The sequence below is a fragment of the Amblyraja radiata genome, chromosome 25, assembly GCF_010909765.2.
Source record: "Amblyraja radiata isolate CabotCenter1 chromosome 25, sAmbRad1.1.pri, whole genome shotgun sequence".
Lineage (NCBI taxonomy): Eukaryota > Metazoa > Chordata > Chondrichthyes > Rajiformes > Rajidae > Amblyraja > Amblyraja radiata.
The window spans coordinates 5,707,026-5,722,788 of NC_045980.1; the positions used below are offsets into that span (position 1 = coordinate 5,707,026).

Here is a 15,763-nt window from a genome sequence, read left to right on the forward strand (position 1 = left end):
CCATTATCATTAGTCAGCCTGGTTATATGTATTATGTGGAAAAATCCTGGTTCTATCTGCAAATTCACAATTTCACACACATGCCGAAGGGAATTATATGACGAATGCCAAGCACAACTCATAATAAGATGTAAAATTGGTTAAATATGGCTTAAACTTGCAGTGGAACTTTACTAACACACAGCAATTCTTTCCACTTGCTACCCAAAAGTATCCGCACCAGAAAGGATGGCAGGTCAGAAAGCTCCATACCAAAGAATCATTAAACATGACCAACTAAATAGCACTTTATGTCACATCAAAATTGCAGTTATTTCACTAATGTCATAGTCACAGAGTCATGCATGGAAACAGCCCTTTTGGTCCAAGCCGACAAAGATGCTCCATCTACACTAGCCCCACCTGCCCGCGTTGGCCCATATCCCTCTGAACGTTTCCTATCCATGTACCTGTTTAATTGTCTTTTAAATGTTGTTATTGTACCTGTGTCAACTACCACCCTCTGTGTGAACAAGTTGCACCTCAGGTTGCAATTAAATCTTTCCCCTCTCACCTTAAAACCATGTCCACTGGTTTTTGATACCACATCTCTGGGTAAAATACTCGATCCATTCACCCTATCTATTCCCCTCATGATCTTATAAACTTATATAAGACCACCCCTTACTACTGCATTCCAAGGAATAAAGTCCCAGCCTGCCCAACGTCTCCCTTTAGCTCAAGCCCTCAAGTCCTGGCAACATCCTCGCAAATCTTTTCTGCACTCTTTCCAGCTTAACAACAAATTTCCTATAACAAGGTGACCAAAAGTGAACACAATATTGCAAATCTGGCCTCACCAACGTCTTGTACAACTGCAACATAACATCCCAACTTCTATACTCAATACCTGATGAAGGCCAATGTGCCGAAAGCCTGCTTAACCATCCTACCTACCTGTGACGCCACTTTCAAGGAACTACATGTCTGTACCTCTTGATCCCTTCCCCACAATACTCCCCAGAGCCCTGCTATTCACCGTGAAGGTCTTACCCTGGTTTGTGAAAAGTTATAGAAAGAAGCAAATCTACAGTTCCTACATTTAAAAGGAAGGTGCCTTTTCTATGGACAAATTTCCCATTTCCTTTAAAAATAAATAATATTTCATTTTATAGGCTTTCATTTCAAAATGTAAAAACATTGTATTAATAAAATTAATGCTTTCGTTCTGATTATTTGCTTGGCTCGCTGCCAATATTTTTTTTCAACAGTGAAATAGCTCTATCATTTTCCTACAGCTTGAAATGTTTACATTGAATTCAAGAATCAAGTTGGCTAATACCAGATAATAACTCCTTATTACCGGACATTGCTGGCAAACTAATGCAAGAAACAATCCGAATCAATGGAGAGGCCTTGCTGAAGCTTAGTAATTAACTCCCACAGCACAATGGGACCAAACAACAAAATTAAATAGCATATATATATACACTTTTGTAATGTTATAGCGAAGTAAGAATAATCCCAGAAGACGCTTTTTGTTAAATCTACAAACCTTCCACTAGTAGTCCCACTTGAGACTCTTTAATGAACATGATCCAGAAATGTAACATAATTCTGCAATGCGAGTAAGACTGATGCAAGCAGATTAATGCTAACAGCATCAATAATTTCCCTGACTAATGATCACAACAGTGAAGCCAAAAATGACACAACCACATTAGTGTTAACAGGATAAATAATTCCTTTGACTTATTTCCAACACAGTTGAGGCAGATGTGATTCAAATTTTGAATGCTTGGGGATTACTTAAAAAAAAGCTTGCTCTGCATGCTGACGTGGATATGGCAGTCCCAGTTCTTGATGTGTATGTGCTGTGATTTTGTTTTGAATTTTCAACCAACTCAAAACAGGCTTGATTTCATGGCATTGTGTATAAAGTTGGCATTAGCATCACACAAGTGCAATGTGAATGGCAGAACACATTATATTGATATTATACATTGAAAGGGAAGGAAAATTGAAATTAAAGGAAGAAACTGTGGCTGAGCATAAATATATCACAACAAGATTGTAATATTTTGTTGCTGAACTAATATGCTTAGATGTTAATTCAATGACTGCATAAACTCCATAAGATAATACTGCTACAGCTGGAAATGATTACAAGCTGAAAATAGATTGCATGCTCTAAATTGTTGGAGTTTTGTCCCTTCTGTTTTAATATACTATGAAGTCTAATGTCTGTGTATATGGAATGGAAAATTAGTAAAAGCTGTCAAATACTAGGTGTTTGAGAGAACAGTGGGATGCAGACCTGTAACTGAAGCCAAAGGTACACTTAACATTTCTGTACTCACAAGTGGAAACAAGCTAAAGATGCATGGACATTCTTCCTTCCTTCCTTTCTTTAAGTAGGCGTTGCGTATAAAAGTCACAAAGTCACATTGCAGCTTTATAAAACTTTGATTAGATTGCATTTGGTGTATTGTGAGCAGCTCTGGTTGCCCCATGACAGGAAAGATGGCGAGTTTTGGAGAGGAAGCAGAAGGGATTATGGACCAAGCGCAGGCAGGTGGGATTGGTGTAGCTGGGACATGTTGGCCGGTGTGGGAGTTGGGCCGAAGGGCCTCTTTCCACAATGTATCACTCTACAACTAAGTTACAGGATGGATACAAGGAACTGCAGATGCTAGTTTGCAAAAAATAAGTGTTAGAGTAACTCAGCTGGTCAGGCAGTATCTCTGGACAACATGAATAGGTGACGTTTTGGGTCAGGACCCTACTTCAGATTGAGTTACTCCAGCTGAGTTACAGCAGCACTTTGTGCCCTCTTAAAATCTAAAACACAGCCTAGATAGAGGGTATTAGCTACAAGGGGAGGTTGGACAAACTTGCATTGTTTTCTCAGGAGTGTCAGAGGTTGAGTGGAGACCTGATGAGAGTATATCAAATCATGAGAGGAATATATAGGGTACTGAGTCAGATTCTTATTCCCAGGGTGGAAATGCCAAAGACAAGAGGGTATAGCTTTAAGATCAGAGGGGCAATTTTTTTTAGACTTAGAGTGGTGGGTGCCTGAAGCGTGCTGCCAGGGTTGGTGGTGAAAACATATTCGCTAATGGCATTTAAAATGCCTTTAAATATGATAGCACATTAATTCGCAGGGAATGTGGATATATAGATCACATGCAGGCAGAGGAGATTAACTTGGCTGCATGCTCGACGCAGACACCTGTGGGCATTAGGGCCTGTTCCAGTGCTGTACTGTTTTATGTGTAGGATGGAACTGTAGATGCTGGTTTGCACCAAAGATAGACACAAAATGCTGGAGTAACACAGCAGGACAGGCAGCATCTCTGGATAGAAGGAATGGGTGATGTTTCCAGTCGAGACCCTTCTTCAGACTGTTCTATGTCCTTATATGTATCAGCAGTAATTCTGAATTAAATCTGAGAACTAATAAGATATAGTTGGCTATTGAGTTTGTACATTTCCAATTTTGCTTCAATGACGAGGTACAATACAATAATGTTCATGTTGAATAGGGTTCCGATATTTGATAAAGTAATAGCATATGTGATTTGATAATATCTGATAGACATTTCACCGAAATGTTGAAGCAAAATTATATTGCTTTTTTCCCCATTGCTAGGGGACTAAAAATAAAGAAATGAAAATTAAACAAATGTGTTAAGATTTAGTCTTGGATAAATATTTTTTACATACTTCCTGTCCTTGTTCCCGGTAACAGCCAGATAAGGAGGACTATCCCTTAAGTTCACGCAGGTGAAGTCTCCTAGAGCATTACCCAGTGTTGACAAAGGTTGTGCTGTTTGTAGGCAATAAATGTGGACCTAGAAGATAATTAAAGTTTTGTAATTTTTTAATATACCAAAACATGATCAACAAGGAACCAGAACAACAAATTAAAAAAAACCCCATCATCCTTCTATGCTCTCATAAACATTAATATCTCCAGCAGCAGAAACATTCACTACCTATTTCAATCTACATTTTCCAATGATCAATGGATGAAAAATCTAGCAATCTTTCAAATCTGCCCTGATAAATTAATGTATTGTACAAACATATCAAAAGCAAGTGTTAGACACAAAATGCTGGAGTAACTCAGCGGGACAGGCAGCATCTCTGGAGAGAAGGAATGGGTGACGTATCGGGTCCAGACACTTCTTCAGACCCTTCGTCACCCATTCCTTCTCTCCAGAGATGCTGCCTGTCCCGCTGAGTTACTCCAGCATTTTGTGTCTATCTGCAGTTCCTTCCTACAAAAAAGCAAGTGTTATGTTGACAAGTAAACAATACTGTAAATAATTGAATGTTGTCAGTTTTGCCAGATGGATTAACTATAAATTACTAAGTGCTAATTATTAACAATATTAAATTATAAAGATTGTTTTTTAAGTATGAATGTTCTGGTCTTCAAATTTATATTTAGTAATACTTTTCATTCCATTTATGTCATTTTATACAGGTCACAGGATTGTCTTTCAAATCCATTACAGACTTAGTTAATTGATTATTTTCTTTGTTACCTAATGTATTGATTATTGCTGTACTTGGTCAACTCGTCAACATTTTAGGAAGGTCATCAAAAAGAGTTAAGTAATGTTCCCAGGAGCACACCATGGCTTTTGAAACAGTAATGGACTGACTGCAAGAAGCCACTAAGTGAATAATTCAATTTTCAGTATTCCAGACTAGAAAAATGAGTCACGCTATCAGGAGCGAATGACAGAATGCAGGCTAGAATTATGCATAATTACTGTTATATTTTACCCAAAAATATCAAAATGCATCTGATTACTGCACTTAAAGCCTAATAGATATCCTAGACAAACCATTGGTATCAAATGTAATCAAAGCATAATTTAGAGCTCGCAGAATAGAGCCACTTCTGATGTGCACATATCAGAATCTGAATAGATTTTGTGGGCAATAAATATTCTTATTCAACCTTTATTGTCATCTTGCAAAGCAACAGTTGTACAGTGCAAAATGAGAAGACGTTTCCCAGGGAATACCGGAGCATCGCACATGAAACTTAAAACATTTCACACATAATATTCTTGAAATGTACTATTCTAGCTTTCAGTTTTCTTCAATACACAACTTACTTATCTGTCTATCTATATTACTAAAAGTCTGTTCTTGATCGGTTTTGGCCTTCTGTGCTGCGATTTCCGAGAGAACGCCGCCACCTACGGCCGTCATTTTTGGCCACCTTGCTCAGAGCCCCCCTCTGCCGCATGTGTGCCGAGGATTTTTCCCGTCGATTAAAAATGACAGAGATATTAATGTTTTTAGAAATTCACCATTCTCTCTGCTGGCGGCAGGGGGGAGGGACTATAAAACCAGGAAGTGGTGTGCCACACAGTCTCTTCAAGATGGAGGAAGGCAGAGGGTCACGTTTCTCTGAGCTGTGAATAACTGAACACATGTCTACTCAAATGTAAGTGCCCTTAGTGGTTCTAAAATGCTTGCAGAATGTGTCTATTGGTTCTAAAGCTTGCAAAAAGTGTCTCCATTGGTTCTAAAGCTTGCAAAAAATGTATTGGTTCTAAAGCTTGCAAAAAAATGTCTATTGGTTCTAAAGCTTGCAAAAAAATGTCTATTGGTTCTAAAGCTTGCAAAAAAAGTCTATTGGTTCTAAAGCTTGCAAAAAATGTCTATTGGTTCTAAATCTTGCAAAAAGTGTCTCTATTGGTTCTAAAGCTTGCAAAAAGTGTCTCTATTGGTTCTAAAGCTTGCAAAAAGTGCCTCTATTGCTTCTAAAGCTTGCAAAGCGCTCCAGAAAGCGCCCGCCCCTCCCTCCCCTCCCCTGGTTGGCTTGGCTTGGGAGTGTCTTGAAATTGAAAGGCACTACTTACTGCAAATGGTGGCGGGAGCTTTGACTTGAAGTTGAAAGGCACTACTTCTTGCAAATGATGGCTTGGGTGTGGCTTGAAGTTGAAAGGCACTACTTACTGCAAATGGTGGCTTGGGTGCTTTGGCTTGCAGTTGAAAGGCAGTACTTACTGCAAATGGTGGCATGAAGTTGAAAGGCATTACTTACTGCAAATGGTGGCATGAAGTTGAAAGGCACTACTTACTGCAAATGGTGGGTTGGGAGCTTTGAAGTTGAAAGGCACTACTTCCTGCAAATGATGGCTTGGGTGTGGCTTGAAGTTGAAAGGCACTACTTACTGCAAATGGTGGTTTGAAGTTGAAAGGCACTACTTACTGCAAATGGTGGCTTGGGTGTGGCTTGAAGTTGAAAGACACCAACTACTGCAAATGGTGGCATGAAGTTGAAAGGCACTACTTACTGCAAATGGTGGATTGGTTGCTTTGGCTTGAAGTTGAAAGGCACTACTTACTGCAAATGGTGGCTTGGGAGCTTTGACTTGAAGTTGAAAGGCACTACTTCCTGCAAATGATGGCTTGGGTGTGGCTTGAAGTTGAAAGGCACTACTTCCTGCAAATGGGGGGGCGTGGGTGCATTGGCTTGAAGTTGAAAGGCACTACTTACTGCAAATGGTGGCTTGGGTGCTTTGGCTTGAAGTTGAAAGCACTACTTACTGCAAATGGTGGCTTGGGAGCTTTGGTTTGAAGTTGAAAGGCACTATTACTGCAAATGGTGGCTTGGTTGCTTTGGCTTGAAGTTGAAAGGCACTATTACTGCAAATGGTGGATTGGTTGCTTTGGCTTGGTTGAAAGGCACTACTTACTGCAAATGGTGGCTTGGTGTGTGGCTTGAAGTTGAAAGACACCAACTACTGCAAATGATGGCTTGGGTGTGGCTTGAAGTTGAAAGGCACTACTTACTGCAAATGGTGGCTTGGGAGCTTTGACTTGAAGTTGAAAGGCACTGCTTACTGCAAATGATGGCTTGGGTGCTTTGGCTTTAAGTTGAAAGGCACTACTTACTGCAAATTGTAGCTTGGGTGCTTTGACATTAAGTTGAAAGGCACTGCAAATGGTGGCATGAAGTTGAAAGGCACTACTTACTGCAAATGGTGGCTTGGGAGCTTTGACTTGAAGTTGAAAGGCACTACTTCCTGCAAATGATGGCTTGGGTGTGGCTTGAAGTTGAAAGGCACTACTTCCTGCAAATGGGGGGGCGTGGGTGCATTGGCTTGAAGTTGAAAGGCACTACTTACTGCAAATGGTGGCTTGGGTGCTTTGGCTTGAAGTTGAAAGCACTACTTACTGCAAATGGTGGCTTGGGAGCTTTGGTTTGAAGTTGAAAGGCACTATTACTGCAAATGGTGGCTTGGTTGCTTTGGCTTGAAGTTGAAAGGCACTATTACTGCAAATGGTGGATTGGTTGCTTTGGCTTGGTTGAAAGGCACTACTTACTGCAAATGGTGGCTTGGTGTGTGGCTTGAAGTTGAAAGACACCAACTACTGCAAATGATGGCTTGGGTGTGGCTTGAAGTTGAAAGGCACTACTTACTGCAAATGGTGGCTTGGGAGCTTTGACTTGAAGTTGAAAGGCACTGCTTACTGCAAATGATGGCTTGGGTGCTTTGGCTTTAAGTTGAAAGGCACTACTTACTGCAAATTGTAGCTTGGGTGCTTTGACATTAAGTTGAAAGGCACTGCAAATGGTGGCATGAAGTTGAAAGGCACTACTTACTGCAAATGGTGGCTTGGGAGCTTTGACTTGAAGTTGAAAGGCACTACTTACTGCAAATGGTGGCTTGGGTGTGGTTTGAAGTTGAAAGGCACTACTTACTGCAAATGGTGGCTTGGATGCAATGGCTTGAAGTTAAAAGGCATTACTTACTGCAAATGGTGGCGTGGGTGCATTGGCTTGAAGTTGAAAGGTACCACACTGCAAATGGTGGCATGAAGTTGAAAGGCACTACTTACTGCAAATGGTGGCTTGGTGTGCTTTGGCTTGGTTAAAAGGCACTACTGTAAATGCACTTACTTCCTGTTTGCACTGTATATTGATTTTAGATAAAACGCTACCACTTACGGCTGTGATTTTTGGCCATCTTACTCAGTCCCCCTCCGCTGAGCAGGTGCAGAGAATTCTTCCCATCAATGAAAAATAAAAGTGTTATTAGTTTTTTTTTAAATGTTGAGAATCTCTCTCCTGTCAATCACTCCATGAAAGCCACACCTTTTCCGGTGCGGGGGGGAGGGGTTATAAAACCCGGAAATGTGGGTGTGGCTCAGTCTCTGCAAGATGGAGGAGGGAGAGGTCACGACTCGCTGTCTTTATTGGCTTTGCACCCTACTTCAAATGGTATGAAACTGCACTTGAATTTGGTGGCCTTGCACCCTGCTAGAAGTGGTAAGAAACTGCACTTGAATTTAGTGGCCTTATACCCTGCTTGAAATAGAATTTCAAGGATTAGACGCGAGTCAACTACCAGCCCACCAGCCGTGAGTGTGAGTTGCCAGCACAACAGGCTTGTATGGCTGAGACGCCAGCCCAAGAATCCATTTGGCGCACAATTTGCATACTAGCCCTCTGGAAACCAGTCCCTTCAGCCCACAACACCCATACTAGCGCTCCAATATTAGAATTGGTGGAGAGGTGGAATATTGCGTTGGATGACCAGCCCTCCTGTGTGATGCTGGGACCCAACGGGTCCCACTTAGTCTAGTACTATATAAAGATTAAATGGCACCAATAAAAGTCTAAAGTATTTCACAATTATTCTGCTATAAATCAATAATTGGTAATTTATATAATTTTGACCTTATTTGGCACAAATATTTATATCACAAAAAATGTTCATGTGGGTGAAACACAATGTAAAAAAAGTTGGCAGTGGTGGTCAGAGGTTAAATGGTTATAAGTGGAAAATCCCAAGAGTGTTTGAATGTGGAAACATAGGCATCTACTAACATCAGGTAGAATTGAATGTTATTTAGTGCTTCAGTACAATGTTAATGCCTTGCCGATCATAAATATGGAGGCTCAAATAAAAATGTGTACATTGTGAATGAGAGTAAATATGTTATTAAGGAGTTCTCTTGAATAGATGTAGTAAATGGTTTTCCAGTGGTTTGGGCAGTTCAGGGCCAGAGCCAGTTCAGAAGTTAGTCCCAGGTGTTACAGCAAGTGATCCCAGAAATAGGGGAGACTGGAAATTGGATTTCACTTCTGCCAAGAAAAGTTGATGGTAGGCCAATTCTTAGCTTTAAACAATAAATTATCAATTTTGGAGAGCCAGAGATACTAAGCAAAGTGGAGAAAAGGTGGGTATATGAGTACCTGGTCACAGGTCAGCCATAATCTCACTGAATCTCAAAACATACTTTAAAGATTAAACAGCCGTGTTCTTGTTACAAGGTCACAATAGGAATTATGATACCTTACTTTTGGATAGGCTGTTAAATTACATAAAATATTAATCCACAAATATATCTATCAATTAAAGATTCCTTTCTACTTTTGTTAAGATTAACCACTTTAAAAGAAAAATAATATTTATGATAAAATAAAGAACATTTTAGATGAAAACATAACATTTTGTTCTATTCATGAATGTCTACATTTTTAACCTTATATATGAAAAAGGTCTTAGCTATAGCCATGCACTAGATGACCAGCACAGACATGGGAGTTTGTGCCTGTTTTCACAATGTATGATTCATGAGCCGCTAAATTCTTCCAGCAATTTGTGTTTAGCTCAGGATCTCAGCGCCTGTAGTTCCTTGTGACCCCAAAGTCAGATGGTTTAAGCTGCTATGTTTTTCCAGCATTCCACCTACATTCACAAATGTTCATTTACTAGCAAAAAACAAAGTGCTGGATGAACTCAGCAGGTCAGGGAGCATCTGTGGAGGGAAATGGACAAATTACATTTCGGGTAGTGACTCTTCTTCAAAGGGTCTTGACCCAAAACATTGTCAACTTCTCTCACAGATGCCACCCGACATGCTGAGTTCCTCCAGCGCTTTGTTTTTTGCTCAAGATTCCAACATCTGCAGTCTCTTGTACCTCATTTATAAGCACTCTGAATGAATGGAACCTTCTGACATCCATAAAAAAGAATATTTGTCAGATACAAACAATGGGCCATAACACACGTCATTGAGTTTATCATGGCCAAATGGACATTCAAAAGGAGTCAAAGGCTTATGCAATGCAGCATTTTAAAATCAATGTATTTGTACTTTATAATTCAGTGCAACATGTCAAAGGGACACTGCCACTCACCCAGGCCCTACATCAACTCATATGTTTAATGCGGAAGACCACGCCTGTACTCATTTACCATTTCCAAACAAATATCATAAGAGAGCAATCAGTACACATGTGGCATGTGATACAGGACTCACAACATTGGGCTCGCACATTGTGCAAAACCTTACTACAGCTGCAACATAGATATGTCATAAAAAGTTATAATATGGTGCATGTTCTTAATCTTGGACAGTCATAGGTAATTTAGCTTTCAATGAAAATGCTGTCTCCTGTAAACGTGATTGATAGTGCCTGCCAACCCTGGGTTATTAGTTTCAACATAAACTATTTATTCCAAGACAAATAACAAATAATCCCTTCTCTGATGTCCAGCAGTGCATACTTGTAGAAAGATGCCATGTACAGTCGGTAGCAAGTAGTGCTGGGGTTCAGTATTTTACACATATTATTTTTCTTTTTGGGGTGTTCCCACCAGGACAGAAAAGTGAACTGAGTTGTGGCCATCTGCTCCTCAGAGGACTCAGGAATTTTCTGCAGACGAGGAGATGATGACACACCAATTGTTATGAAGAACAGCCTGTTGCACTTGTACTTCTGCCTCTGTGGAACACCAGCTCGGATACTGTGAGGAAAGAGATCGGAGGAGCATTGCATGAGGTAAGAAACCTAGCACTACCAGCATGCAGTCTGTCAGAGGTTTATGGAGGTTCTTGGTTTATGGAGTTTGAATCCATTCTGTGACGTTGTCTTGGAAATGGTAGACTGAGTCCAGGAGAATGAAACATTTGCCCCTTTGATAGGCAATCTAAAATGCTTACAGTAGACTGAACAGGCCAACTCCATGAGATGACTAGGAGCATGAAGGACTCCAGGTCCACATTCTCTTGGGGCTGATGCAGAGCCGGGAGAACCTTGCATTCACATTGGAACATATGTTGTCTTCCATTCCATGCAATGTTGAGGAAATATTGTGACTGTGAGAGCATGTTTCAGCCTTCATTGAGGCACTGTCCTGGTCCTCTAGAACTGTGCTAACCCTGAACCAGCAGCAGTCTGCTTCCCATGGACAGCAGATTGTTGCTCTACAGGACACTGGTGCTGCTAACAGGGAGCAGACAGCTGTAGTCTAGGGTTTATCTGCCAGTCTCAGCAGCGTGCTGGAGGCTGCGGTGGCAATCATGCAATCTGGCCAACAACAATTGATCACACTGTTGCCTGGTGCCGTGTAGGTCCAGTTGGCAGTGGAGGAACCGAGACTCCTGTTCCCCCTCAGAATGTCAGCATCCAACTTAAGGTCCCTGGCTCTCAAACAACGAGCAGCCTAGATTGATCCTCCTGACTGCAAGTATACCCGTTGGGATACAGCAGTTTATCATGAGCACACACTCATCATGAACATCCTGAGGGGACATCTGTATCTCTGGGCAAAAAAGAGAGCCAGCTCTCCTGCAGCCTGTAGGCATCAACTATGGTGTAGTCATAGGGTTTCCAAGCCTATATTAAAAATTACAAAAATTAAGAGGCACTAATAGTGACTGGATTTAGTGCTATTGTTTCAGTGAGCAATTTGCAGCCGAATATAGTTTTAAAGTTATTGCTCATTTATGCACGTAAAGCCATTTAACTTGATTTGTCCCTGTTGATCTTTAATTAACCAAGGTGCATCAGCCTCATGCACTGGCGTTTGTACATTAACACTGCAAAGCATAAGATAAATACTTATATAAATAAATATAATGTGCATCCCATCTTTATGTGCTGTAAAAATATGAAATCTCAGTCTTGCATGATTCAAAGGATAACTTTCAGAGAATAATTAAAAGGCGTAAACAATGAGCCATGCTATGTGAGGTCAGTCAAAGGTGCCGCGCCATCAGGCAACATGGGGTACCTGACTGATGTTGGTATTGTTGTAGGAAGGAATTGCAGATGCTCGTTTAAACCAAAGATATATACAAAGCGCTGTAGTAACTCAGCGGGACAGGCAGCATCTCTGGATAGAAGGTATAGGTGACGTTTTTGGTTGAGACCCTTCTTCAGACTGGGTGTTCTGAACCCAGATTTTATGTTGGTATTGATTTATTATTGAGTTTGGCATAAGAGAGCAATCAATGCTGTCACAGCAGCCTGCAACTGTCAGACTCCCTTGCAGCATGATGACTTCAAGTTAGCAATAATAGTGAACAAACTCACATGGCTCAATGGTGACTTTCTATAGGGGTAGGATAGTCACAAAAGTCAACAATCAGAAGGATCCTATGGCTAGACAAGTAGGCAATGAGTGATTTTAAATGTCTGAATGAACATGAGAATTATCTCAATTTTGCAATTCTATTGCATGATTCCATATATCACAAAGGCACAAAATACTGAGTAGGTCAGACTACACCTGTGTGAAGACAAACAGAGGTAGCATTTCAGGTCAAATCCCCTTCCTTTGACTTGAACCTTTAAGAGTTTCCAAGATATTCTGTTTTTAGTTCAGATTTTCATTATTTGCAGTTTTTTGTGCTTTTCAACAGAAAATACTGCCTTTCATGCCTTCCTTTCTGACAATCATTCAAAACTGATTGATAGGTAAAGAGTATCAGAAGTTTAGAGAAAGTTATATATTTGAAGTATATTATTGTATTCCTGCATTGATATACCATGGATTTGTAGTAGCTGTAGGACCTGCGTGGATATCAAAGTACGGGCTTGGGTGTGAAATTATACAGAATGATATGCCAAATAGGCTGCAGTTTTAAAGAAGTCCCTGAGATGACTGACTGTACTCTTTGATTAAGTGACTATTTGCAGCTGATGCTTTGGTCTTCCATTGAATCAAGAGCAGATTATTGTGGGTTTCTGACTTTATTGAGTCGCCCTGCTACTTTGTATTGTTCTAACCCTAAATAGTTATTTTATTAAGTGGGCCAATTTATTTTTTAAAGCTTGGGAAATGGCAAAACTCTTTGACATAACGATATGCAGCTTCTCCTGAGATTAAATTGAGTTGAAAAGTGAAAGTAATGTATAGGTAATGAGGAATAACATTCACAATTGTACAAGGCTTCTTTGAAATCATGAATAATTCCACTATGCAGTACAACAATGGTAGTAATTGATTGCATCACACTTATTTAAGACTATTTCTTAGGTGCTGTACTGGCTTAAATGAGCCTGCATCTGTGGGAAAGAATTAATGTTGTGGGATTACAAAAATATTTCACTGCTTAGCATGGGGCTCTTGGTCGAGGGTGTGAACTAAATGGTTCCTCTGTTGACTCCATTCTTCTCTCTCCAGCTGCTTCTTGACACATTGCTGTTTTATTTCAGAGTTCCAGCACCTGCAGCATTTGTATCTTATGGTTCTAGCAAGTTTTTTAATCCCAGTTCTTATTCATCTCCTTTTATTTATAACTCCAGACAGATACACTACAATTAATAAGCCTTCGCCACTATCACAGTAAGCAACATCGCCACTCGCATTGTTTAGTCTCTCTCGGTCTCGACCATAACACAGATATTTCCTTTGTTCTCCGCTGGCCTTCACTTTCTTTGCAACTTAAAAAGTTTGTATTTTAACTGTTTCTCGTACTAATGAAAGCTCATTGATCTGAAACGTTCTCAATTTCTTTCTGCACAGATGCCATCTGACCTGCTGAATATTTTCAGCATTTTGTTCCTTTCAGGGTTACTTTGTCTTAAACTGCCCCGGACTTGAAAAACTCACTTTTTGTTACCCACTTCCAAATAAAATTAAGGAAAATATACAGGAAAAAAGTATCCTACATGTTTCATATGCCAGTAGAAACTGTTATTCTTGTTTAGTCCGGATGAAGTCCTATTTTTACTCAGTCTGTCTTCTCACATCATGTCTGCCACTCACAATGTTGCTATTCCCACCTCTTTGAAAAATGCGTGGCCTCACTATTTCCAATTCCCAATCCTCTCCTTTACCTCAGTTATAAATTATCTCTCCTCCCATAACCACAATCTACCTCATGCCCACAAATCTGATTGTACAATGTACCATTGTGGGCTCCACCTTTCCTTGGTCATCGGCTCTGGCTCTGACTTGTTTTGAACTTTTTCATACTTCTAGTTTCCCACTCCCCTGACTGAGTCTGAAGAAGGACATTGACCCGAAACTTCACCTATACCTTCTCTCCAGAGGCGCTGCCTAACCCGCTGAGTTACTCCTGCATTTTGCATCTGAAAGTAGGCATGCAGGTGCAGCAGGCAGTGACGAAAGCGAATGGTATGTTAGCTTTCATAGCAAAAGGATTTGAGTATAGGAGCAGGGAGGTTCTACTGCAGTTGTACAGGGTCTTGGTGAGACCACACCTGGAGTATTGCGTACAGTTTTGGTCTCCAAATCTGAGGAAGGACATTATAGCCATAGAGGGAGTGCAGAGAAGGTTCACCAGACTGATTCCTGGGATGTCAGGACTTTCATATGAAGAAAGACTGGATAGACTTGGCTTATACTCGCTAGAATTTAGGAGATTGAGAGGGGATCTTATAGAAACGTACAAAATTCTTATGGGGTTGGACAGGCTAGATGCAGGAAGATTGTTCCCGATGTTGGGGAAGTCCAGGACAAGGGGTCACAGCTTAAGGATAAGGGGGAAATCCTTTAGGACCGAGATGAGAAGAAACTTTTTCACACAGAGAGTGGTGAATCTCTGGAACTCTCTGCCACAGAGGGTAGTTGAGGCCAGTTCATTGGCTATATTTAAGAGGGAGTTAGATGTGGCCCTTGTGGCTAAAGGGATCAGGGGGTATGGAGAGAAGGCAGGTACGGGATACTGAGTTGGATGATCAGCCATGATCATATTGAATGGCGGTGCAGGCTCGAAGGGCCGAATGGCCTACTCCTGCACCTATTTTCTATGTATCTATGTATCTTAGGCGTAAACCAGCGTCGGCAGTTCCTTCCTACACAATCTAACCCAACACCTGAGGTGTATTGAAACCTTTGCTGATATGTATGTGATGTTTCCCATTGAGAGTCTGAATTAGAATCAAACCCTCCAGTGTCCAGATGGAAACTGGAAAGAGCATTATAGAACTTGATTGAAGTTCTGTCTAGCTCTAATGGACCACCAAGCCAGGTCTAAAACAGCATCTAGTATTTACTGAGCCTTTCTTTCATTTGGAGCCCTGTCACCATTAAAAAGCAACCAAAATGGTGAAAGACTTGAATGTAATTTCACCAACAACACTAATGGAGATCTGATTTTTACCTTTCCACTAATACTCATGGGGATATTGAGCCATGAAAATACATTTGTAGGAAATACTCTCATACAATGCTTAAATCAAATTATTTTCGATATGAAAAGAATGAACAGAAAACCTTACACTGAGCTGATCCTTTACTGAAATTACCAAAGAACCATTTCAACTATATCTTTAGTCCTTGAATTCTGTGTGAGTACATATTTCGGAGATGGTGCATAAATAGTTATCTGGCTGCAACACTCTCTGAAAGTGGCAGAAGTGACAAGGGCTGTTTGTTGGAATGCATCCTTTTGCACTCTAGTTTAGAATCCTCTGCCCGTCTGTGTTTGTTTGTTCCGGTGAAGGCGCTGTGCACACGGCAGCCAGACAACAGTCGCTTGT

The 15,763-nt window shown here is 40.6% G+C and overlaps 1 protein-coding gene across 1 annotated transcript in view; it reads right to left on the bottom strand.

The window, feature by feature from the left end:
* fbxw8 (F-box and WD repeat domain containing 8) overlaps nt 1-15,763 on the bottom strand; it is a 182,592-nt gene that overhangs the window by 31,005 nt on the left and 135,824 nt on the right. The window contains exon 8 of the mRNA XM_033043117.1: nt 3,709-3,836. Coding sequence (XP_032899008.1) covers nt 3,709-3,836 — 128 coding nt within the window. The remainder of the gene's footprint in view (nt 1-3,708; nt 3,837-15,763) is intronic.